The following is a 26,123-nucleotide window of genomic DNA, read 5'->3' on the forward strand; positions in this document are numbered from 1 at the left end:
GGGTCAGGGGCGCCCAAGGCTCACTGATCTGTGTGAGGAGCGAAGGCTGGCCCGTCTGGACTCATTCCACAGAAGAAAGGACACAGGCAGGGTGGACGATACCCAAATACTTGACTGCTCTGTTGCACTCTTCTATGTTGAAGGTTTTTTTTTTTGCATCCTTCATCAAAAAGATGTCTTAATTTCACCTGAAGTTAACTGAGTTGAACCATTGTCCTCAAACACACCCCCATGCATGTATCTCCATCATTCCCAGCATGAGCAGCGTAGGGACTGTTGAGTCAGTCAGAGGTAACCTCTAGAGCATTTCTATAAAGGTTCAGTGCTTATGCACACAAACAACAAGCGGTTATTTTTCCTCAAGTCCCATGGAGGCAGCCCCAGTGTCCACTGGGAAAGACACTAACAGCTAGAGACTCTCTGCCTGGGACTAATGAGCATCCTCAGATCCACCTGAGGCCGACCTCCTGTGTGAGCTCCATGTAAGTCCGAGTAGAACTTGTGAAGAGACAATCCATGTTTGCTTGAGCTTAATGGTTTGCTTCCATTAAGGTTTGGTGGGTGATTTTGCACAACAACCATCAGTGTGTATTTCCTAAAGAGACCTCAGTACAGGCATCTTCCAAATGGTTAAGATGTCAGTTTATGGTAAAAGAATCAACACAAAATAAATAAAAAAAACACCTAAAATGTTGACTTTTTGTCCAGTGGTGCAAATGGCTTTGAGCGTTAGATCCCCTTTATTTCACAAGTTTACGCTGCAAATCAATTGTAAAGGCATATTATTATAAGCTGACAGCAAGATCTAGAGGATTTTTTTTTATCATAGCATATCTCAACCAATTGGTAGAGATGGCTCAATCAGGTGACGTTTAAGACTTTTTTCAATGAGATGTAGTGGCACTAATATGCTCTACCAAAATGTTGAGCGGAAGGCTAAAGGGTTAATAGGACTATCTTTTTTTTCTGAACTTACTTCTCAGATATGTTCAGCAAGTATGGCTCTACTTGGAACAGTTAAACTCCTGGTGACAAATCACTAAGCATCGCCAAGCTACAGCTGGGGGACGTCTCATATATTTTACTTCCTAAATGATAAGACGTTGTATGTACTGTATAGTGGTGTTTACCAAAACATGAATGGTTAATGCCGTGTTTATTTCCTATTTATATCTATAACTGTTCACAACAATTCTTTCTTTTTCTACTGCTCAAGCGATTGTTTCCTTCACCTCTTTTCAAGCCATTTCCACACGTTTGGGGTATTAATGGTGTTCCTGGAAGGCCAGCGTACCGGACGTGAATCAGACACAGAGTCCAATCTTGTCTCTGGCATACTGAGAAAACTTTCTACCCTGATGGTCTCCGTGCTCGTGACAAGAGAGACGCTTTCCTGAACAAAAGGAGTCGATTCATTGGACAAGCCTCAGCCAATCAGAGCGCTCGCTTGGAATTTTGAACAGATTATACTAGTTGGAGAAATAACTATAAATCTGAGGGAGTAAACAAAGATGTACAATAATCCAGATTATACCAGCTGCTGCCTGTTCACTTGTTTATGTGTGTGTGTGTGTGTGTGAGATGAATTATGGGTTCTTCTTTCCATGCTGACATCTGTTGTTGTGGTTTTTTTTATAATAAAGGGATTAAGGTCAGAGATACGCACATCAATGTTGTTTTGTGTGTGTGTGTGTGTGTGTGTGACTGATCCCTGTGCATAAAACACACACAAACAAACACACACATACAGAGACGTACAGAGAGAGACTCTGGTCATGAAAGTTTGATTGATGTGTGAGGTTATGACAAGTCAAGAACACAAAACGCAACTCTCACAGAGAGAAAGAACGAGAGTTTCCCACAGTGTCTCTCTCTCACACACACACACACACAGAGTGCAGTCAGTTGTTCTCAGCAGCGTTTAATATTTAAACACACACCCTGGACAGAACGTACAGGACCAGAGTACACTCAGAGCCTCCACACGGGTCAGTGACCCAGGTCAGGTGTACAGAGAGAGAGAGAGAGAGAGAGGATTAGGACGCGGCCGAACACTAGGAACAGGATCACCGTTAAACACCATCACAGACACGTCAGCGTCCCAAACCACACGTCTTCTGCGTCGTTTCCCAGTTTATTCGCTCCACATAGGCCATACGGCGGTTCCTTCCTTCCCATGAAAGCGGCTCTGATAACTCTTCTTATCTGCTTTTTGTTGACTGTTTCTGGACGTTTTACAGCTTCTACTTCCTCAGGAGATATGGAATGTGGTTTCTCATGGAAGAAAATTGAGAAAATACGCACCATGATGATCTTTATTTAGCCTGAAACACCCTCCAGATGTGGGCTGTGTCCCAAACAACCACTTATACCTCGTAGAATAGAGCGCTGTATTAGTGTGTACACTCTGTAATTTCACACAGGACACCATTTTTGGATCTAACAGCCTATAAATAGGGAAGGAGTGTGTCAACAGTCTGCAGAGTACATGATTAAGCACATCACACATGGGAGAGTGCTGTTGTGCTGAATATATACTGAAGATGTCACAGCTGTGGTGATACTCAGTACAACAGCATGACCTCGAGAGTGATATTGCTTTTATACAATAGTTCAACAAACATCATTTATTATCAGCAGATTATGATTTATTTCTGTAAACATATCCTTCTGCGTCTGGTGGCACTAATTACCGCGCCTAGTGGAGCTGGCGACTAACGACAGTTAGTGTAATTAACAGGGCTGAAAGTAGTTTTAAACTCTTAGCGGTACTCTGTAGCCAAAAGGTGATGGGAATAAACCATGTAGGTGGTGGACAGTCCTGATAAACTCACCAGATTTACTTACCACTTATTCCACTATGTAGGGTGTACAATCCCTTGTTCCACACACCAAGTAGTGCCCTTGATCAGGGGTTAGAGAGGGTTTTGGGATTCAGCCTTAAGTTAGAAGCGAGTTAGCTTTGTAGCTAAGCGTTAGCCGTGAACAGAACGACACGGACGGTTCAGAGGCGATTCAGAAGGACTTAGAAGTGATTAGTGCAGAGACGGCGTGTTGTTTAAGACGACATAACGTTATCAGATGTGTGTTCTTACTGAAAGTGCTTCTGTGACTGGGTGTGAATGTGGGTTTAGTCAGACAGCTGCTCTCTCCTCAGTACTGCGGACCATACAGACCTACTCTCACCCACGCTGAGACACACAGTTAGTGTCATTAACCACTGGACAACACCTGGGACACGCCCACTCATACATAGAGTTACACGGCACAGTGCTGTTACTGTCTGTTATCAGCACTCCTGGAACACCGTTTGTCCACTCTGATTTCTCGCTCGGAACTAACTGTTGTATTATAATATTTATGGGACTCTTAGCTTAATGCTAATGCTAATGTAAAGGTTTTAAGGATGTGAGGTAAAAGTCTGTATTTGTGATGAGTGCTGTTTAGACTCCATTACTGTCACACTGTACCTTTAAATGTTAAAGACTTAACAGCAGGTAGTAAGGTAAGTAAATTGTACAGCTGTCAGCTAAAATAACTCCATGCTAAACACAACAATGGGCTATTTTATGTTTTAGAATCCAAGTAGTTTGAAATAGAAGGGCATTTTGTAGCTAATTAGCAGTTATTGAGAGAGAGGGGGCGGGGAGAGATATATGCTAAGTCTATTTAAAAATACTTTCAGCCCAGTTTATTACACTAACTGTAAAGACCTAGCTTCTAACGAGATGGCTCAATTGTTCAATTAGCTAAATGACCCTACGCTATATATAGTAGCTTGCTTTGTCTGGTTTATGAGACCGTGTAGTTTTAAATGGAAACTCATTTTGTGTGTAATTAACAGTGTCTTTCAGCGAGATTGAAACAGTGAGTGTGAACCATGCTAGGGCGATAGTTAGCAATAGCGAAACGATGGCTATAACACGCTCAGCAGTGTTACTGTGAAACGTTCCCAGAAACTCATTTTCTCGCGCAACTTTTCTTTCTTAAAAGCATGTACTATTTCACGTAGAGAAAAAAACATGCTAATACCTGCTAATCACTATTACTATAATTTACTTATAACTTAAGTGAGAAAGCCCAAATTTTGAGATTCATGAATGAGAATAATGTTGATATTGATAAGTTAGCAATCATCGCTAAATATAATTAGCATATAATTTGACTCCTTCTCATAAGGTTTTTATAGTTTATCCGCATGTCAGAAGTTTATATTGAGAGTTGTGCACTTGGAGCAAGCTAGCTAAATGATTAGCCCTAGCTAAGGTACTACAGTACTGTGCAAAATAAATACTATCCTTAGAGGAAATATCCTTAAAAAAAAACCTGTAAACAGTAATTATTAAAACAAAGTCAGTATTTGGTGTGAGAACGCTTTGAGGACGCTTCAGTCTCATTATATAATGTGCTTAGTGTATATACTATAATGCTTTTTTTTTAAAATAGTTTTATTGTGAAATACTGATGTGTGGAAACCAGATTTTGTTTTTGTACCATCTCAATAATGAAACCATAAAATGAATTATACACACGGTGGTTACACAAACCTGTTTGTAAAACCAGTGGTAAGCCAAGTGCAGCTAGTTTGCCAAGTTTAAAATGTTTTTTTTTTCAGCAAGCAAAAGTTGTTTTGAATGTTTGAGTCAACCCACGATAGCAACGTTGCCTTTGGCATACGTTTAAAAACTGTGAATTTTCTTGAATTTCATATGGAAATATATACTGTATATATACTTTTAAAAATCCAGGGTGCCGAAGACTTATGCACAGTCCTGTAGGTCACCGCTTAATAAATATAATAGTGAACTGATGCGTGGTCAGTAGCCCCAGCTTCCTGTTCTTAGCTGGCACTAGTGGACTATTATGTCTTTGCATTTCAGCATGGCCGTGTTTTCAACCAGTCAAGCTATTCTCCTCTGACTAAAAGGTGTTTCTGTCTGCAGGACTGCTGTGCTTAGCGGAGGCTTTCAGATGATTTTTGCACCACTCTGTAAAGCCCCAGGAAATGATCAGGTTCTGAACACTTGTCAGCTTTACACTCTGCTGTAATTGTGTTTCACTTCTATCCTAACACTGTGCCACCATTATAATACTGCACACACACTCCTATGGAGGTCACGTGGATCGTTATGATGATGCAGTTTTCAGAACATGCAAGGAAGCATTTCATTGCAAACTGTACACTCTATACATGTATACGCTATATATACCTGACTTTAAAATGTGAAACATTTGATGCAAGAAATAACAAGTCAAGTGCATGACATGATGCACGAAAGCAGCGAGCAGCAGGCTCCATGCAGCAACCTCGCACATATGATCGGGCTGTGATGTGGTCTCGGGTGCAAAGACAGCGCTATCGATTCTTAGAAGAGAGACGCAAGTTCATGTGCTAAGCAGAAAGCCGGCAACGGGAAATCCGGAGCGCATGCACAGACACGTATACGAACAGATATGTTGTGGGTGTTTTATTTTGCATTGCAAAGAAATAGTGAAAATGGAAGTAGAGCTTATAGACTAAGGAAACAGTTCAGTGGGTTAAGACTGACAGGAAGTGGGGAGAGTGACACTGAGAGAGGAACGCAATGTTGGCCAGACTGAGAGACACTTTAGGTGAAGTGAATAATCCCAAACTTAGACTAACCCACACGTACACTAATAATAACCCTGGATTAGATAGAGAGATAGTTCTAGAGGAGGTACAGAACCCAAACAATAAATATAGTCTAACCCTAACCCAACAGTAACACTGATAACCCCATTCCAATAGTAACTTTAATCTAATAGAACCCCTAGTCCATCTCTAACCCTACCCCATTTTTTAGACTTGAAAAGTCCCACGTGTGCTACAGGACGATGGAGAAATTTGTTCCACGTTATCATTGTACCATGCTCACAAACTGTATCTCAGTGTGGTTTGGCAACTGCACTGCGTCAGACCATGAAGCCCTTTAGAGGGATGATCATCTGTATTCATCTACTCAACATGGAGGACTTTTACAAGAAATGCTACCTGCAAATTATGGACTATTCAATCTTCTCCTATTAGGGAGGCACTACAGGTACCTTAGACAGACTAAAACATTCGATATGGCTGTTACTGCACTGTCTCCTTCATTTCATATGGCACGGCTTCATCCACTAGGCATCTTTAAACCATCCATAACTTACTGTATGTTTACCATTGCACTACTCAATACTCCACCAATATTTATTCTGTATATACTGTATATGTATATCCTATTTATATTACCTACCACACCTTATGTACATAAGACACTCTCACTCCTGTACCCACCCTCATTTACCACATTGTTATTTATTGTAAATAGGCCACTTATTCACTTCTGGTTACACGCTAACAGCATTTCATTTGCTTTTTATGTATACTTTGCAAAATGACAATGAAGTAAAATCTAATCTAATCTAATTGTACTCCTAGTTCATCCTTAACCATCTCCCAAAGGTACCTCTAGTCCAACCCTCACCCTTTACCAATGGTATGCCCAATCCAACTATAACCCTAGCATACTAGTACCCCTAGTCCAACCCTAACCTTTCCTCAATAGTGCCACTAGTGCAACTAGTTTCCCCTATATAGGGTCTCCCTTATTCCAACGACTAACCTCTGACCCTCTCCTAATAGTACCATAGTCCAACCCTAACCATAGCATACTAGCACCCCTAGTCCAACCTTAACCCTACCCCAATAGCAAACCCAGTCCAACCCAACCCCAGTAGTAGCCCTAGTCCACCCCTAATCTGGGACAAATAGTAGCCCTAGGTCAGGGTTTCCCCTATAGACAGTGGGGCAGAAAAAGTATTTAGTCAGCCACCAATTGTGCAAGTTCTCCCACTTAAAAAGATAAGAGAGGCCTGTAATTTTCATCATAGGTATACCTCAACTATGATAGACAAAATATAAAAAAAAAATCCAGAAAATCACATTGTAGAATGTACTTGAAAATTAGGTTGGAAAATGGAGTTGTGAATTGGAGTATTTTGTCACCTAAAAACAAGCAAGATTTCTGGCTCTCACAGACCTGTAACTTCTTCTTTAAGAGGCTCCTCTGTACTCCACTTGTAACCTGTATTAATGGCGTCTGTTTGAACTCGTTATCAGTATAAAAGACACCTGTCTACAACCTCAAACAGTCTCACTCTAAACTGCACTATGGCCAAGACCAAAGAGCTGTCAAAGGACACCAGAAACAAAATTGTACACTGCACCAGGTGGGAAGACTGAATCTGCAATAGGTAAGCAGCTTGGTATAAAGAAATCAACTGTGGGAGCAAAGGGCATTGAAGATGAAACGTGGCTGGGTCGTTCAGCATGACAATGATCCCAAACACACCACCCGGGCAATGAAGGAGTGGCTTCGTAAGAAGCATTACCTAACTATAGTCCAACCCTAATGCTAACCCAAGCATAACCTTAGCATAAAAGTAAGCCATGCCCAACCCTGACACCGCCCCAACTCTTACTTTATCATTACAGTAACCCTCGCCTGAGGATAACAGGAATCCAATTCCATCCTTAACCCCAGGATGACAGTTGGAGGCCCATTGTCCTGCAGGGTTTGGTAATTTTTTTGCTCAAACTCAGCTGTTTAAGCTGTTTAAGTATTTAAAGTTAATTACATACTTGGCTTTACAGTGGCCCTCCAATACTGGATGTGAACACGCCTGCCCAAGACAAATCTTAACACTAACCAAATAGTAACTCTAGCCCAAAAGTACCCCTATGCTTAGAAAAACTAAGTATTTGAAAACTCTTATGCACACGATCTAAACATTCAAATCAAGACACACAAAAGGTGGAGTTTTTAACTAGTGTAAACTGTAAACCTTAAGGTGTGTTCTGATCGGCCTGAAGTACCCTGCGAAGTACATCACACTGGCTCAGCCATGTTTTTGTACAAGTGTGTTTTATATCAATAGATATTTAATATTTAATGTCCATAGTGTAAAATTAAATAGGTATCCAAGGTGCTTATACGCATGGAGGAATTGACGTCTGTGCTGGTTACATCGCAGGGTGTTCAGAGTGGTGGAATTTTGAAGGATCTTTTGGGAAGTTCCCTTCACCGACATGCCCTGCCCACGGAGCAGGGAAAGTACACTTCGGAATAGCTTTAGCCAGGAGTACTTCCTCCGAAGTGAAGTCAAAACAGCAGCCAACTAATTAGGAGTGCATGCAAAGTCTGAACTAAATCTGTCTAACCATGCAAAATACAATGACGTCTGCACCAGTAACAGCTTTATTCTTAGAATTAAACATCAAGGTTTTCGACATTTGAAGCATGAATTTGGATTTAAAACATCTCTTTGACAAATAATAATACATGTAAAGTATAATCATTCATAATTTAAAAAACTTGTGCAGAAACTCCACGAAGAGAACTGATGATGAACCTGAGTTGTGTTTCAGGCTCACAGTCGTGTTCAGAGTCGTGTGTAAAGAGATCCGGAGGCCAGGATACGCTTTGCACTTTGGCCTGTGAGAGTTCAGTGAAACCTGAGCAGCCGGATCACGAGACGTTTCTCTGGCTGAGGATCAGAGAACAGCACGGTGTACTGAAAGTTAGTATCAGCTGCGTTATTGCGTTGTGTGTGCGTGTGTGTAGCGTTACACACCTTTAAACACTCTACAGGCTTCAGGAGTACACTCACCTGCATGCACAGCTCGCATGAACACAGGAGGAGAAATCGAGACAGTCATGCAGTGGATCAGATGTCCTGAGTTATCTGTGCAGTCGCTCGCAGGTCAGAGGTCACACCGCGCAGACACAGGCACAGAGGGTGCCATTACTATTGCTACAGAGCAGGCAGAAGCAGTAAAGGAAGGAAGTGTACAAGAGGGAAAGGTCACTCATTGTTTTCAGAGTAAGAGATAAAGTTTACACACTTCTTTGTTAAACCGCAGAGCTTTGTGACTTTTGTGACTTTTGTACTAAACGAAGCTGACGTACTATAGATCGTCACAAGTCGCATCTTTTTTATCACACTTCAACTATTTTGAAAAGTTGATTGCATAAACATATACACCTTTCCGTAACGAGGCACGTGTTTGTGCACGGGATGAGACGATGACATTTAAACTTGCGTCCAAAACTTATCCATGTTCCTCTTATGGTTTGATTATGAGGAATTAATTAATTCGTTCCATTTATTCCTTTAAATAAATAATAAAAGATTTAGTCTTGCATAAATTGTGCCAAACCCTGCACAGCTTGGCGCAAAACATTATCTAGTTTGATGAGACCCAAGGAGAACTTCCTGGATATGGTGATGCACGGTCCTAGCATCATGCTACAGTTATGCTAAACGCGGATATCTCCAAGTCACCAGTCTAATCTCCCACAATCCCTGCAGGTGTCTCATTAGGCAGATAACGGGTGAGCAGATAAGCATGATAATGAGTCGAAACATAAACTCGGGTCAACCAGGAACGGCGTCAGGAGGTGATCAGCACTGAGGAATGGTCCAGTTACACGTGTGAACCCTGTGGAACGACTAGAGGAGTGTTCTGTACAGGAGAACTCCGTGCTATCTGACTGATCTGGAGCTCACTTATTTATAATCAGGAGTGGAACAAAGTGAGCTAATTAGGAGATAAACTGTAACCCAGACACACTGAGGGCTGTTATACAGCCAGAGCTGCTTTAATAAACTAATACAGAGTGTGTGTAAACTTATACAACCAGGTTATGGTACGTTTTATTTTAGTCCTTTAAAATGCTCTTGTTTTTTTCTGATTATATCTGATTTCATGTAGGCGTATACTCTACAGTCATGGCCAAAAGTTTAGAGAACTACATAAATATTGGAAATTGGAAAAATTGCTGCTTAAGTTTTTATAATAGCAATTTGCATATACTCCAGAATGTTATGAAGAGTGATCAGATGAATTGCATAGTCCTTCTTTGCCATGAAAATTAACTTAATCCCAAAAAAACCTTTCCACTGCATTTCATTGCTGTCATTAAAGGACCTGCTGAGATCATTTCAGTAATCGTCTTGTTCTCAGGTGAGAATGTTGACTGGAGATCATTATGTCAGGCTGATCAGGTTAGAATGGCAGACTTGACATGTTAAAAGGAGGGTGATGCTTGAAACCATTGTTCTTACATTGTTAACTATGGTGACCTGCAACGAACAGCGTGCAGCCATCATTGCGCTGCATAAAAATGGCTTCACAGGCAAGGATATTGTGGCTACCAAGATTGCACCTAAATCAACAATTTATAGGATCATCAAGAACTTCAAGGAAAAAGGTTCAATTCTTGTTAAGAAGGCTTCAGGGCGTGCAAGAAAGTCCAGCAAGCGCCAGGATTGTTTTCTAAAGAGGATTCAGCTGCGGCATCGGAGTGCCACCAGTGCAGAGCTCGCTCAGGAATGGCAGCAGGCAGGTGTGAGCGCATCAAGCATCAAGCATCAAGCACAGTGAGACGAAGGAGGAGAAGAAAAGGTGAGCGCTACCATCAATCCTGTGTCATGCCAACAGTAAAGCATCCTGGGACCATTCATGTGTGGGGTTGCTTCTCATCCAAAGGGAGTGGGCTCACTGACAATTTTGCCCAAAAACAGCCATGAATAAAGAATGGTACCAAAACACCCTCCAACAGCAACTTCTTCCAACAATCCAACAACAGTTTGGTGAAGAACAATGCATTTCCAGCACGATGGAGCACCGTGCCATAAGGCGCAAAAGTGATAACTAAGTGGCTCGGGGAAATTTTGGGTCCAGGCCTGGAAACTTCTTAGATCTTAATCCCATTGAGAACTTGTGGTCAATCCTTAAGAGGCGGGTGGACAAACAAAAACCCACTAATTCTGACAAACTCCAAGAAATGATTATGAAAGAATGGGTTGCTATCAGTCAGGATTTGGCCCAGAAGTTGATTGAGAGCCCAGTCGAATTGCAGAGGTCCTGAAAAAGAAGGGCCAACACTGCAAATACTGACTCTTTGCATAAATGTCATGTAATTGTCGATAAAAGCCTTTGAAACGTATGAAGTGCTTGTAATTATATTTCAGTACATCACAGAAACAACTGAAACAAAGATCTAAAAGCAGTTTAGCAGCAAACTTTGTGAAAACTAATATTTGTCATTCTCAATGACCATGACTGTACATCTTTTATCCTTTTTTTTTTTACATCCATTTATATCTGCACACTGATAACACCTGTTTCCACTGCACACATACAGTATTTATTCCATTGTATATATTCTTATATTTATATCTATTTGGTCTTGTTCTTACATTTTCTTCATTAATGGCTACCTAACAGATTTCATTGTATTACTATCTTCATATCCACTCCATATGAGATCAAATTAGATTTGTGCGAGTTCAAGGTGGAGGTGGAGGTGCAGCAAGGTTCGGCTCTGAGCCCCCTCTTGTTTGCTCTGGTGATGGCAGATGAGGTTAGACAGGTGTCTCCATGGACTATAATGTTTGCAGATGACATTGTGCTTTGTAGCGACTTTAAGTACTTAGGGTCAACAGTCCAGAGCAATGGAGAGTGTGGAAAAGAGGTGAAGAGGCGGGTACAGGCAGGTTGGAATGGGTGGAGAAAAGTGTCAGGTGTGTTATGTGACAAAAGAGTATCAGCGAGAATGAAAGGAAAGGTGTACAGGACAGTGGTGAGACCAGCGATGCTCTACGGCTTATAGACAGTGGCCACTGAAGAAAAGACAGGAGGCAGAGTTAGATGTAGCAGAGGAAGGATGGATAGGATCAAGAATGAGTTCATCAACCCATGTTAGATGTTTTGGAGATAAAGTCAGAGAGGCCAGATTGAGGTGGTTTGGACATGTTCAGAGGAGAGATTGTGAATATATCGGTAGAAGGATGCTGAGGTTGGAACTGCCAGGCAGGAGGTCTAGAGGAAGACCAAAGAGGAGATTTATGGATGCAGTGAGAGAGGACATGAAGTTAGTTGGTGTAAGAGAAGAGGATGCAGAGGATAGGGTTAGATGGAGGCAGATTATGCCGAAAGACAAAGAAGAACTGTGCTCGTTCTTGCATGCAACACTTTGTGTGCGTGTATGTGCATGCAAATTTACTTAGCAGCACTTCGTACAGCCATCTTTGCTTAACAAACTTTTTAATAAAGCAACAATGGAACAAAAAAAAGTGAATTTGTGATTGATTCAAACCGGATTCAGAAATAGCCTGTGTGTGTGTGTATGTGTGTGTGGACTTTCATTCTAACCAGGCTGAAGTCACACCTGATGAGTCATTAAAAGCCAAGAGCGACTGATTAAGCAGGTGGAATCAGCTGTAGCTTCTGCATTGGTTGGAATAAAAGCCTGCACACAGACACATTCATACTGGATCCAGTCGAACAACACGATTCACAGTCACAAATTAATTTGGGGACAAATAATAGACTCTCCAACCACATTCACTTAAGACAAGTGTTTTATAGAGAAGTGTTTATTCCACACAGGGTAACGCTGCACTCACGTCTTTACAGTTTATTAGCTGAACATCTCTTGGCTGATGTTTTTTGCTGTTAGTTACTGGTATTTATTTATTTAATTGTATTTTTCCACAGTGACCCTGGGGGACTAGAAAATGCCTATTTAAATTAAATGTATTATGTTTGAGGAATTCCTGCACAAATCTCAAAACCCACAAAGAACTTATTCAAGAAAAGTAATAAAAAAAATCTAGACATTTTGGGACCTTACAGGACGCTGTGGCATCATAAAGTGATCACTTTGATTTGTACATATTTTCCTCACACATTTTAATAATTTTCTTTTGATTCTGTAAAGCTGCTGTGTGACAATGATTATTAAAAGAGCTATTTACAAATAAAATTGATTTACAAAACCAGGACAAATTAAATCAAGAATAAGATTTATTCATTCACTCACTTTCTTTACCACTTAACCCTGTACAGTCCAGGTTTGCCCTAAGGATCCGTCCATGTCCCCATGTGTCGCGCGTGTATACAGTTTATACACACACACACAAATGTTAAAGTCAAACCGAGACTTTGTGGTCCCTTAATTTTTTTTTGCCAATTATATTTTCTCATATACAGTTTTTCAATTGTTAATCAGATGAACGAAAAAAAAAACATTTTTTAAATTTATTTATTTTTATTGAAGTTGCATGTTGTAAATCCCTCCATGACGCAGGCAGCCATGACACACACACGCACACTCACTCGGTTATTTATTGCAGGAAGCGTATTGAGCCCCGAGTTTCAGTCTGAAACGGTTCTTGCGGTTATTTTGCTTTCTTGGACTCGGCTGATCTTCCCGTTCAGCAACTTTGCGGCTAAGACGCTAAAGGTCGCGGGGCGTTTCCGCTCCAGGGTGCGCGTGTGTGTTTACCTGCACAAGAGCGTCAGGCTCGCTTACGGTCATGACATCTTTTATTAAGAAAAGTGTTAAATAAATAAAATGATGCAAAAATACAATTTTGTCAAGAAAAAGGAAGGGAAATTGCCTAAAGTAGGTAAAAATTTTGTTCTCTCGATGGTAAAATAAATACAAATTTACAGGAGAAAATTTGAATCGTTTTACAGTCAGGGGGAAAAATATATATATATATGCATTAGTCGTAAAAAGTTTCATGGAACAAAGTAGCACCTTCTGGAACAACATGTGGAGGGAATGCTAACACACAAAAAAAGACTAAGTGATATGTAAACGAACACACGTACACACACACACATAAGCTTTCATTTTGACATCAGAGTGTGTGTTAGCCACTCCGCTCGCCGGTGAACAAACTGAACCAAGACGCATCAGAATTAAACGCTACATAACATCCAAAACATGGGAAAATAAAACCGCACCATGTGACATGTGCAACAACAAACAACAAAAAAAAAAAAAAAACAGTTCTGAAGTGAAATCAATCACAGGTGGGGATGTAAAAGCTGTAATAAATAGTTCAGGTGAGATCTCGGAGTTCGAAACTGAAAATGAGCACAGGAGAGGAGGAGAAGGGGGCGGGTGGTGGGCGTGTCTCAGCGCACTAGGAGGAACGTCAGTCCCGCTAAGCCGACTCCCGCAGCCGCGAACAGTGCTGTCTTCATCGACGAGTCCTGACTGACGTGACCGGAGCTGGCGAAGAACTTACAGAAACCGTCCTGCAAAAAAGAAAACGCGCATGTCAGGAGAATATTCATTACACACAACTCACTCATCTCACACACACACACACACTGTAGACCATTATCAGACTTTAGATCTGTTTAAAAGTTGGTTATGACACATGTCTGTTCTTTTAAAACTGATGTATAAACAGAAGTGTTTTTCTAAGAAATTAACCAACCAATCAGAGCGCAGTACCGTGGAACTAACACGCTACTGACATACACGCACCATATTAAAATAAATCCAACACGCAAACACACATCTGAAGGAAACTGGGTTTATATCCTGAAAAACAATGCAATAAAATGATATTTTTTTTTTGTAATAAAAGTTTTGTATGTTTGCATTTGAGGTGGTAAAGTACGTTGCTCTACACTAATCACACATTGCATCTGTGTGGGAGGAGCAAATTATTTTTGCGCAAAATAATAATTCTGGTATTTTCTTTATATAGAAATCATGAGAGAATCGCAGTACTGATCGAATCAGCACTCGGGGGTGAGAGAGAACCTGGAAACTTTCTCTACAGAGCCGCGTGCTATAATCAGGTTTCTCTGTCCAACGTGATTATTCCGATACTCTGGCTGGAAGGTGGAAACAACAACTAACACACAACCACCCAGCACTACCAGTAACCATGTGTATACACAACATCCAGCTCAAAGCTAAACCTGAGAACTTTAATATTGAATGAAAATCACAAAAAAAAGTCACAGACTATTTTAAAAAGCACAAATTTAAGATGTTTGTTTTTTTAACCTCAAAATCAACCACATTTATTGTATTAATAAAATAATAATGATGACATTTCAGGAACATGATGCACATAAATATCAACAGCCATTTTTTTTATAAAACAGTGTGTGTGTGTGTGTATAAAGCCACCTGCTGTGCTGCTCAGTACAACAGACAGGTGGTGGATATTTTTCTATTTTTCTCACTTGTTCTTTCTCGGGAAAATGTTTTGCAGTCTGTGAGGCGTGCGAGATCAATAGTGTGTTACACAATAGACTGAAAAGCTGGACCAGCTGGGCATGCCGTGTGTGTGTGTGTGTGTGTGTGTGTGTATGTAAACACTCAAAATGTGTATTTATCTGGAAAAGTGAATGAAAGAACAAACTGAACGCGATCACTATCATGCCGGGCCGTTCTAAGATGATTATTATAAAGACGAGCGCCGACGTGTTTCTCCATTACAGAAAGGCTGAAAGGGTTGTGTGTATATATATATTACACACACACACACGCGCATATATACATACACACACACAGGTAGAGAGAGAGTGTGTGTGTCTCATGTATAAATGATCTAAAACTATACGAAAAGATGAAGCAAGATCTCTCTAAGAAACAGAAGGCGGAGCCAGGGGCGGAGCCCGTCCTTCAATCTAGCAACGTACAAGATACAAATGTAATGTGGGCTTAGGGAGAAAAGGGCGGGGCTTAATTACTGTAAACGCTCCTAACTGGACGCACGTGCATGTAAAAGTAATGGCACCCCGCAGAAGGCAAGTCGAGTATAGCCGTTTGTTTGGAAAAGTATCGGCACCCTGCAAAAGCAATTGCAAACAGAAGTTTGTGTTTGAAAGTAATGGCACCCTACAAAAGCAAGCCAGTATACAAGTTTGTTTGTAAAAGTATCGGCACCCTGCAAAAGCAATCATCTATAGAAGTTTGTGTAAAAGTATTGGCACCCTACAAAAGCAGAAGTTTGTGTGTGAAAGTAATGGCTACAAAGGCAAGTCAGTATAAAAGTCGCTTGTGTATAAAAGTAATGGCACCCTATAAAAGCAAGTCAGCATAGAAGTTGTGCGTCAGTATAAAAGGTGTGCGTGTGTGGTTCTTTGTGGTCTCTTTGTGCATGGTCATAATCCAAGATAAACTGTTGGAAGACTTTGCTTTTTTTTTTTTCATGAGTTTACTGTTCATAGTTTTGTGGGTGTGGCTAAATGTGAGCATGCCGCGCCGTACCTGTTTGCACGCGTGTACATAAAGGGTGGGGGGTTTAAATCTGGGGCGAGTGTGTAATCTGGTTTGATGAATAAATCTGATCATTGAGGTTCAGTCTGATTACTGACATGGTTACTGCTCATTATGGCTTTTGATGTCTACCTAGCTATTTATCAAACCTGCTAACAAAGTTTGCACAAAAAAAAAAAAAAGACAGCACCATTCAGAATTTTTTTTACCAAAACGGAACGGTGCAGAAGTTTGCGCCCTTTCCTTATCTCCTGTACTATAAATTTTCAATCATGATTTTAAACGAGAAGAAGTCCACGAAATGTCAACAGGAACTAAAAGCCACAACGTGACGCAGTGATAAAGTCCTGACCTTACAGGAGAGGAAGTGCAGCGCTGACATTTCACACCGGTCACCGCACTTGGGGGTAAAAGTCTCAATTACACACACACAAAATAGGAAAGAAAAAAAAGGGCAGTGTCACAACAGCAACCACAAGAGTCGTCTTCATTAACAAGGTAAATTTAACCAGGGTGTTTAAAACTGTGCGCAAACAACGCCGAAAATAAAAACCAGCTAAAAGAGAGCAGTGCAGCGGCACAACCAACATGACCCATCACTGCCGTTTCCATGGCAGCCAAGCGACGCAAATCGCACCTCGGAAGATTAACGAGAAACCACGGACGAGCGTCGACGCGTCACCAACACCTTCACCTCGGACTCGCCGCAAACACTGGAGACTCCTTACTTTACGGAAACTTCACTGCATCCCGTTAATGAGGATGATCGGTTGCTATGGAAACCTTAACGCATCAGAACGAGGGCTTTGACACAAACCCACGCTTATGTCAGAGAACTAATCAACACCACCTACTCTGACCAATCAGAACGCAGTGTGGGAAATTTTTTTATTATTATTATTATTATTTTTAAAGATCACATCAGCAAGTTAACTAGAAACACTGTTGCACGCAAACACATCCGAGAAAAAATGTCAGTAAACAGAGTGAATTTACTGGTTTTTTTTTTTAATGACTATGGAAAGTGTTAGTTATTAACAGATTGTGTGTGTGTGTCACATCCGATACATTCCCCCAGTAACCTCAGGAAGGAGATACACATCTGTTTTGACTTATAACACTGATAAAATACAGGGGGTCCCCCCTCCCCCCCCTACCTGAGAGTGTGTGTGTTTTTCTTCTTTTTTCAGAAACCCCTGAGGCACAGAAACTTTTTTGACCGGAGCCTCCCACACAGACAGACAGACACAGACGACAGGAAAACCCCAACATTTAAAAGGCAGACTGTATTAATGAACAACACGCTGACATTTGTTTCCTTCACATCTTCGTTTCCCCACAACCCGGCACATCTTTAACACTTTAATCGCTTCTCCTCATGACACCGAGGCGCCTCCATCAGCTGCAGTCTTACATACGCATCAACAATTTCACACACACTCCCAATTCTTAATCTAAAATCCTCTCAACACAACAGTTGGCATGGCGACAACTTGATCGCTGCCGTCTCCCTCAGTCTATTTAATACGCCTATAAAACAAAAACAATGACCTGGCCTCCTGTGGTTGGTTGCCATGGTTAAACAGGACGCCCAAATTTGAGGGTATTTCTCTAGGTAAAGTCCTGCCTGGTACGGGACTGTCGTCACGGCTACGGCTCAAACACAGTGTGTACGCCGTCTGGATGTCCGTGTGTGGGATCAGTGAACTTTTCCCTGTAATCAGTCAGGGTGTTCATGATTAAAATATTTATTTATTTATTATAAAAATCAAGGATGGATTCATCTCCTGTGAGGAATTTAGCCGAAAGCGTCACCACAATTCACATATCCATTAAACCTCCCGCCACACGAGGGCGCACTAACAGCTCAGACAAAACTGCAAACACTTAGTTGCCAGGTTACGCCTCTTATAAGCAATTATACACACTGCATAAATTTTTTTTTTTTTTAAAGTATATATATATATATATATATATATATATATATATATATATATATAAAAAAAAGCTACACTATCGTCGTTATGGCTACGTCTCAAACGCTCTTATATGTACCTGGTAACTGGCGCAGTGGTAAAGCGCTCGCTTCCCGGGAATTGGACACGACTAAATTAGGGAGAAAATCAGGTAAAAACAAACAAACAACAAAAAAAAAACTTGGTTGTCACGGCTATGAAAGATAAACCACACCTGATACATCAACTAAATATTAAAAACTACAAAAAGTAGCTAATAAACACTGAAACACTCCAGTCCAGCAGGTGGCGGTATTGCAGCAACTGACAATGTGTAGGAGATGCGAGAAGTTTGCACAAGCTAAGGAATCTGTCAATTTTAGACTAATTAAAGATTTAAGTTAAAAAATTTTCATAACAAAAACACTCCATAACTGATTACATCACAGTGCTGTAGTGGACACTGGAGATCGGTCTTCATTTTAAAGCCGTCCAGATGCTCGCACTAGTATACAGTTTCTCTCAACTGTGTGTATAAAACTTTCTAAATGTGAGACACCAAACACACACTCCCTCCAACACACACTCTCTCCCTCTCTCTCTGTTCTCCTGGCCTTGATCTCACCTCGCTCTTGGCTATTCTCTCTCTCTCTCTCTGTTTTCACTTTCATTTCTGACAAACTGCTAAGAATTGATGAACCAGCTAATGATGGTGTTGCAACACACTCCAAGCCAAGCGCTTAGGGAATCAGGGAGTGTCTAAAAACACACTCCCACTGAAAGCATGAGTTTCTCCTGAAGGGTCTGATAAACGTCTACTAACCCGTTAATGAACCCTTGTGCTGATTGTTTTTACCCAAACCTAGACATGACGTCACACAGGATTAGGGTCAAACCCAGCCCTACTGATGACATCACAGTAAACAACACTTGCATCACCGCCCCCTCCACCCTATCCCAGTGTCTCTTCTTACCCAGCCTCCGTTCTCCAGCAGCCAGTCGCTCTTCTCGCTCCCCAGGTAATCGGCGATGCTCTCCGCCAGCCCCCTGCAGATCTCCGTTCCATCCTCTCTGGAGAACATCTCTGCGGCGACGACTCCCGTGAAGGCGAACAGCGAGACGATGCGCCCCCAGTTCAGCTTCCCGTCCTCCACCAGCATGGTCATGACGCTGCGCAGGCAGGCGCTCGGATCCGGGTTCGAGCCGCACGTCGACAGGAAGCTGTGTGACATGGACAGGAACTTGGACCTGTACTGGTGCTCCAGCTCCTTCGCCAGACGCCGCATGGCCACGGCAGACTCGCTGGGAGGAGTCCTCTGGATCCCGGTGCAGTGGTCGATGTAGTCTTTGGCCAGCACCAGCGTCTCATTTCTTAACCAACAGGACATTTTCTGTAACAGAGAGAGAAGAAGAAACACAATAAAGATACTGATATGCCTCATCAACATAATGATACCTTAAAATGTTAAACCTGCACATAAACAGTATGATCTGCCTCAAAACAAGGATTAAAAGTGATTAAATTCTAAACAGAGGCATTTTAAGCCCAAGATTTACACAGAATCTATGATAGTTCAACAAAAGCCCGCCCCCGAGCTCGGATTGGCTAGAACGATCAAGCCGCGCGGTGCTGTCCAATCAGATCAGGGTGAGTGCTCGCCTCCAGCCAATCAAAACCCGTGCGCCGCAAAACAGCTGGGAAATTAAATTATTTTAAAACTACATATTATACTAAAAACAAAAACACTAACAATAACAAACACGTTCCAGGAGTAATCATGGTGATAATATTTATATATAAAAAAAACTAAACACTCTAAAATTACGAAGTATTAATTTTACACCTAAGCTTAGAGCCAAAATCCCCAAACCGGGTGGTAAATATAATCACAAGGTATTTAATAATGGCCGACTTGTCACTGATATCACGCACAAAACAGCGGTTTAACCGTAAATACACTCGCTCCCCGTAGTCGAGCGTTATATCGCTGGGGTTTAAATATTAATGAAGAGATGAAGATTAAACAGTGAATAATGAATAAAGCTCTGCAGCTGTCACTGAGACACAAAGGGACCGCGCGTGCGCACAGAGACACCTCCACCGGCTCCGAGGCTTTAAACACGAAACACACACACACACACACACACACAGAACAGCTAGCACCCAGAGCGCCTGGTCATGTGGACCGGTAGACTAAACCGCGTTAGAGACAGAGAGACAGAGACAGAGAGAGACAGAGAGACAGGGACAGAGAGCTCTCACCCTCCCAGCGCTGCACACGGCTCCCCTCAGTCTGAGAACAAACCGGAAGAGAGCCGCGCGCGGCGACATCTTCTTATGGTGTGTAGCCACGCCCAGTTAGTGACGTAATCACCGGTCCCGCCTCCACTTTCAGTTCCTTTTTTTCGCTTTCCCTCAGAGATCCTTATAGCGACTGAATTCCCCACTGTTTTACACAGAAACCTTTTGACACCCCCCCCCCCTATTCTTATGACGTTTGGAATTTAACCAACATTTACATCATCAAAATATTGACTCTCTCTCTCTCTCCCTCTCTCTCTCTCTATCTATCTATCTATCTATATATATAAAATGAGTACATATACATTATATATGTACATTGATCATTTTAGTATAATATATATACAGTTATAATAATATAGTAATAATAAAGTGCACATATTAGTTTATTATTTTTTTATTACTGATCATCAAAATATTGACTCTCTCGCTCTCTCGCTTTCTCTCTATATACATATATATATATATATATAAGAGAGAGCTGTCAGCATTTTAATAATAATTAATGAAAAATTATAAAATAAATATGTTCATATACATAGCTCTGGAGAAAAAAAAAGCAAAACAATCAGTTTCTTATGTTTTGTTTCTTACAGATGCACGTGTTGGTGAGATGAACAGTTTTGTTAATTTTTTTTTGTAACCTGCTGACAATATCACTTCTAAATTCTAAATATAACTATTGTTACTTAGAGTGTATATTTAAAGGAAATGTCATCATCACAACACATCAAAATAACCCAAGATCATGCAGTATTTGCAGATAACTGCATTATTTAATAGCTTTAATAACTCAAATGAAACTAAATGCAAATAATTTATAAACAAATTGTGTTAATGTTTTTGGCTAAATAACATTAAGGAATCAGTATTTGGTGGAATAACTACGTTTGTTTTGCCTCTCCAGCAGTTTTCCACATTGCTGTTGGGGAACTTTATATCACTCTTTCTGCAAAAAAAACCCAAACAGCTCAGCATCACTTGATGGTTTGTGACCCTCCATCTTCCTCTTGATGACGTTCCAGAGGTTTTCTGGAATAAATTGCAGTGCTCTCTTATTTTTTTCCAGAGCTATACTTGTGACGCTTTCGCTCCACTGATATAGCCGCCCTACTACACGTATGAAAACCAATGTTCAAACCCCGGTTTTACTACCTGAACCTTGAGCAGAGGGTCTCAGTGTGTTAATGCTCTGAATAAAGGCTGAATATATGCAAACAACAAGTCTAAAACGCAAATGGAAAAACACGATGACACTAGCTGAAAACGGAAAGCGCTATTCCACATGCTGAACATCATAAACTGTACTGGCTTCTGATTGGCTACAGCGCTTGGCGTCCAAACAGAAACAAACGAGCATGTCATTTTCATTAAGGATTGGTGGGAGGTTTCTCACCTGCCATCTGGAACGCCCCGGGTTCGAACACCACTGGATGACAGGAGCAGCCAAAAGACTAACAACAACCTACTTTCCGTTTTGTTTTACCGTCATTGTGGGTTTTTTTTGTTTCATCAACTCAAAACAGAAATGGGTCGTCCATACTGACTATCTCACACTCGTCAGGACACATCCTTTCACTTTTCAGACAACACTCTTGTGTTTTCACTTTGATTTGTTAGTATTGTCTCCGCAAATACAACAGTATGTCTCTCTATTTTTTTTCTTTAAGACTTAAGAAACCCCAAACCTTTATCCTGCATAAGAGATCCACAAAGTGTGGAAGAACTTTCCAGAGTCCTGAACCATCAGCTTCGGGATGAACTGAACATCAGTCCCTGAGCTCACTAATGCAAAGCCTTCATAGAAGAAATGAAGAAGAGTGGAATGCAGTAGAACAGTAAAGAGGGAATAATGTACTGTAGATGTGATGGTCAGGAGTGCACAAACTTTTGGTTATTCAGAGTAGTGTACCAGAGACGAAACCGGTAGCGAGAAATGGTTTGTAATTGAAAGAATAACTGATGTGTTGGAATATTACGCAATTAAAAGTGGAAGTGTAACCCTCAAAGTCTGTTCGTGTGAAAGTGAAAAAGTTGCATTCAAGTGTGTATTGAGACGTCTTCAAGCGACATGTTTTATATATTAAAATACTGTACAGTACCACACAAACATGTCTGAGAACTAAATAAAGTTAATACTTATTTTGTACCGCTTCATCATATTGTCTACAACCCCATCAGGGAAAATTATGTCCCGCTCTATCCGATATATTTCTCTATTAACAGTCATTTACTTAAACAAATGGATCTGCTCTTACCTCCTCTACAGTCATGCTCATCTTCTCCATGTTTTCACACCTCTTCACTACAGCAGAATGAAAACTAGACGACTGAGTAAATCCACTTTTTATACTTCACACCCCTGATGATGTCAGCAGCAGTAACACAATCAAAAATCCTGGGAGATCTAAACTTCAACCAAAGTCCAAAATCAGTGACGATGTCGCATCTGATCAGGAGCCAGTGATTGCATCAGCTGTATTGATGCTCTGGAATGTGATGTGATGTGATGTGTGTGTGTGTGACAGGTATTTATACACATACCTAGCACTAAGGACGTGGGTGTGGTTGATCATATGCTAATTCTCATATGCCGCTCATCTGGTTTTAGCATGGTGACTGATTCATGGAGAGTTTGGAGTCATTGTGTGACTCAACCGCTCAACCTGCCACTGCCCTCAGAGCTGCTGTTGCCCAGAATTATTCCCCCCCCTCTCTGAGTAATCAGGTTCCAGAAATAAACACGCCCACTACTACAGGAAACATACACTCTTATACTGAACATGAGGGTCTTTTAAAGCTGTAACCGAATCCCTTTTTAAGGTTTCTATGAAATATCCCTCTATTTACCGTATATGAGTCACTCTTGCACATGCACATACATGACAAACAAATTTGCAAAGAATAAGTTTGGCGTAGCGGTTAGCTCTGTGGCCTCACACCTCCAGGGTCGAGGGGGTTAGGTTCCTGCCTCAAGTCTGTGTGCATGCTGGGTTTCCTCAGAGTACACCGGTTTCCTCCCATGTAGATAAGGTTGATTTAAGGTTAAACTGAATGAGTGTGTATGTGTGCTTGTGTGCCCTGTAATGGATTGGCACCCCGTCCTGTGTCCCGAACCCCCTGGACACCCCCGTGTCAAAACTCCATCTGGTCCTGGAAGCCTTTTGAGATAATGAAATAAACCAACCAAACCCTATTTTCTAATAAAGTCTAATTTCCATCAGGCGCATCGAACGTCACACAGACGTCTGGAACGAGTTTTCCGAGATGAATGGGAGGAAAATGTATTTGCATTTATTCTTTCTGTGTTTAGTTGTGGTTATCAGAAGTGGAAACATTAAAAGCCATTACGGAACTAAACGCACGCACTTTAAAGAGACCTATTAGCAGTCTGGGGTCAGAGAGCGGAAAATACACGAACTCAAAGCCCAGTGTGAGCGATCTACTGTACACGGGTCTCTCTCTCGCTCTCGATCTCAGGATACAGTGGATAATACTGAAATAAATGCGGTGCAGATTTAGAAATGAAGTCATTTTTTTATTTTGTCATCATATTTTGACATCCTAATTGCCACTATTTAAATTTATTTAATTTTCACCAAAGCAACCTGAATCACAAACCAATGCACTATTAAAATCAGATTTGTTTGAAAAATATTCCTTGTGTCTACTGCTGAAAAGATATGTTTATTTATATACCAACGATTGCATCTGTTTATGTCTTTAATGTTTATATAAACTGTGATAAAAAGACATCTGTTTTAGTTGACGACCCCGGCTCTAGTGTAATCAGTGATTCATTCAGATCAGATTAATCACGAAACATAAAGCTTAGAAATAAAAGATTCTAATGTGAATCCATCTTTATATGAGCAATTCAGCGCTAAGACTTGTAGGAGAGAGACAAAGAGACAGACAGAAAGAGAGACATGATAAAGAGACAAAAGAGATACAGTTGTGAAAAACAAGAAGATGAAACACACAAAGACGGAGAAAAACAGAGACAAAAAAATTGGTAGAAAGAGAAAATGGTAACGCTGATTAAGTCAGATCGACTGGTTTTGAGTCATCAAAGTAAACAAAGTCATAAATAAATGAATCAGAGTCTGAATCGAGAGAAGCTGCAGTAACCGCTGACGACGGGCTTCAGCTCTCTAGAGTCACTGAAATTCCTGAAAAGCAAAACCGTGCACACTGAACTGCTTAAGTAGGATGGAAAAATATGCTGAAATTCATATCACATCATAAAATCATCAGGACGCGTATTAGCAACTTTTGTACTTTTCACAAATGAGACAACAGAATGTAAGCCATGTGGACCTGAAACATTACACTCGTACACAAAAGCACAAGCATCTGGTGTTATAATCAGAACCGATTCCTGAGTGACCTCTCTCTCTCTCTCTCTCTCTCTCTCTCTCTCTCTGTCTCTCTCTCTCTCTCTCTCTCTCTCTCTCTCTCTCTCTCTCTCTCTCTCTCTCTCTCTCTCCCTCTCATGCTCTCTCTCTCTTTCTGTCTCATGCTCTTTCTCTCTCTCTCTCTCTCTCTCTCTCTCTCTCTCTCTCTCTGTCTCTCTCTCTGTCTCATGCTCTCTCTCTCTCTTTCTGTCTCATGCTCTTTCTCTCTCTCTCTCTCTCTCTCTCTCTCTCTGTCTCTCTGCGCATGCGCGGTGTGGCAGGGAAGCGAGTGTGGCGTGTAGAGCGCGCGAGAGCGATTGGCTTTTTGCCAATTTCCTTTTTTGTGCATTTTTTCTTTCGCCATTTATTACATCTTTTGGCTTTATATACTTTTTTTTGTGTGTGTAAGTGTGTGTGTGTGTGAGTGAGTGAGTGAGTGAGTGTGTGTGAGTGAGTGAGTGTGTGTGTGTGTGTGTTGCTGGAGCATGGCGGCTCCGGACACACAGCGGTATGAGAGTTTGACTCGCCGGCACGGTGTGCGCGTGGTGTGCGCGGCGAGTTTAGAGGAGTGTGTGTTAGCGGTTGGTGATGTGGTGGGACATGAGAACATCGTCTCTGCTTCCCGAATGAACAGTGCTGTTGTTGTGTTTGTTAATAGTGTAGATAAAGCGGTTAAAATTGTCCAAAATGGAATCAGTGTTAATAACGAGCACATACTGGTCTCTCCCCTGAGCTCCCCAGCTAAGAAAGTAGTCCTGTCTAATGTCCCCCCTTTTATATCTGACAGTGTGATAGCAGCAGAACTGTCCAGATACGGACGCCTGGTCTCCCCTATAAAGAAAATCCCCCTTGGCTGTAAATCCCCTCTGATAAAACACCTGGTATCTTTCAGGAGAGTTGTTTTTATGATTTTTAAAGAGGGTGTTGAAGAGCTAAACGTCATTTTCAAATTCAGAGTTGAAAACTTTGACTATAACATATTCGCCTCCTCAGACACCGATATTAAATGTTTTAAATGTGGTGCAATGGGCCATCTTGTCCGTGCCTGTCCTGAAAGACAGAATGATCCCGATGCTCCTGTGCGACCGGGTCAAGACTCCACCGTGCCAGCCGTGGCCGTTCCCCCCGCGACCACGGCTCGGCCGCCCGCCGAGGGACCCGGAAATGCTGCCGAACCAGAGCCCAAAGTAAATGAATCCCAAACCCAGCCTGCAATCCAAGAGTCAGCTGAAACAACATCGACACCAAAAGCAACATGCTCGACTAAACCGGACCGAGGGGAACCCAACGTGACCCAACCGGCACCGGCGAGGCCGAGCACGACTGATAAGGTCACAGAGGGCTCGGGTGCAGCGCTGGA

At 41.5% G+C, this 26,123-nt stretch overlaps 1 protein-coding gene across 2 annotated transcripts; it reads right to left on the minus strand.

Annotated features, from left to right (window-relative positions):
- Positions 1-12,638: 12,638 nt before the first annotated feature.
- On the minus strand, positions 12,639-22,843 carry bcl2l10 (BCL2 like 10). 2 transcript variants are annotated; one of them, XM_053500866.1, is made up of 3 exons: positions 22,625-22,843; positions 19,039-19,455; positions 12,639-14,122 (listed from the first exon to the last, which is right to left on the minus strand). In XM_053500866.1, the coding sequence occupies exons 1-3, from the start codon at positions 22,652-22,654 to the stop codon at positions 14,000-14,002; spliced, it is 570 nt and encodes a 189-aa protein (XP_053356841.1). In that variant the 5' UTR covers positions 22,655-22,843; the 3' UTR covers positions 12,639-13,999. The 2 variants fall into 2 exon arrangements, with proteins under 2 accessions (XP_053356841.1, XP_053356839.1); XM_053500864.1 differs by lacking the exon at positions 22,625-22,843 and adding an exon at positions 20,328-20,406.
- Positions 22,844-26,123: the final 3,280 nt, after the last annotated feature.

This window comes from Clarias gariepinus, chromosome 7, assembly GCF_024256425.1.
Source record: "Clarias gariepinus isolate MV-2021 ecotype Netherlands chromosome 7, CGAR_prim_01v2, whole genome shotgun sequence".
Classification (NCBI taxonomy): domain Eukaryota; kingdom Metazoa; phylum Chordata; class Actinopteri; order Siluriformes; family Clariidae; genus Clarias; species Clarias gariepinus.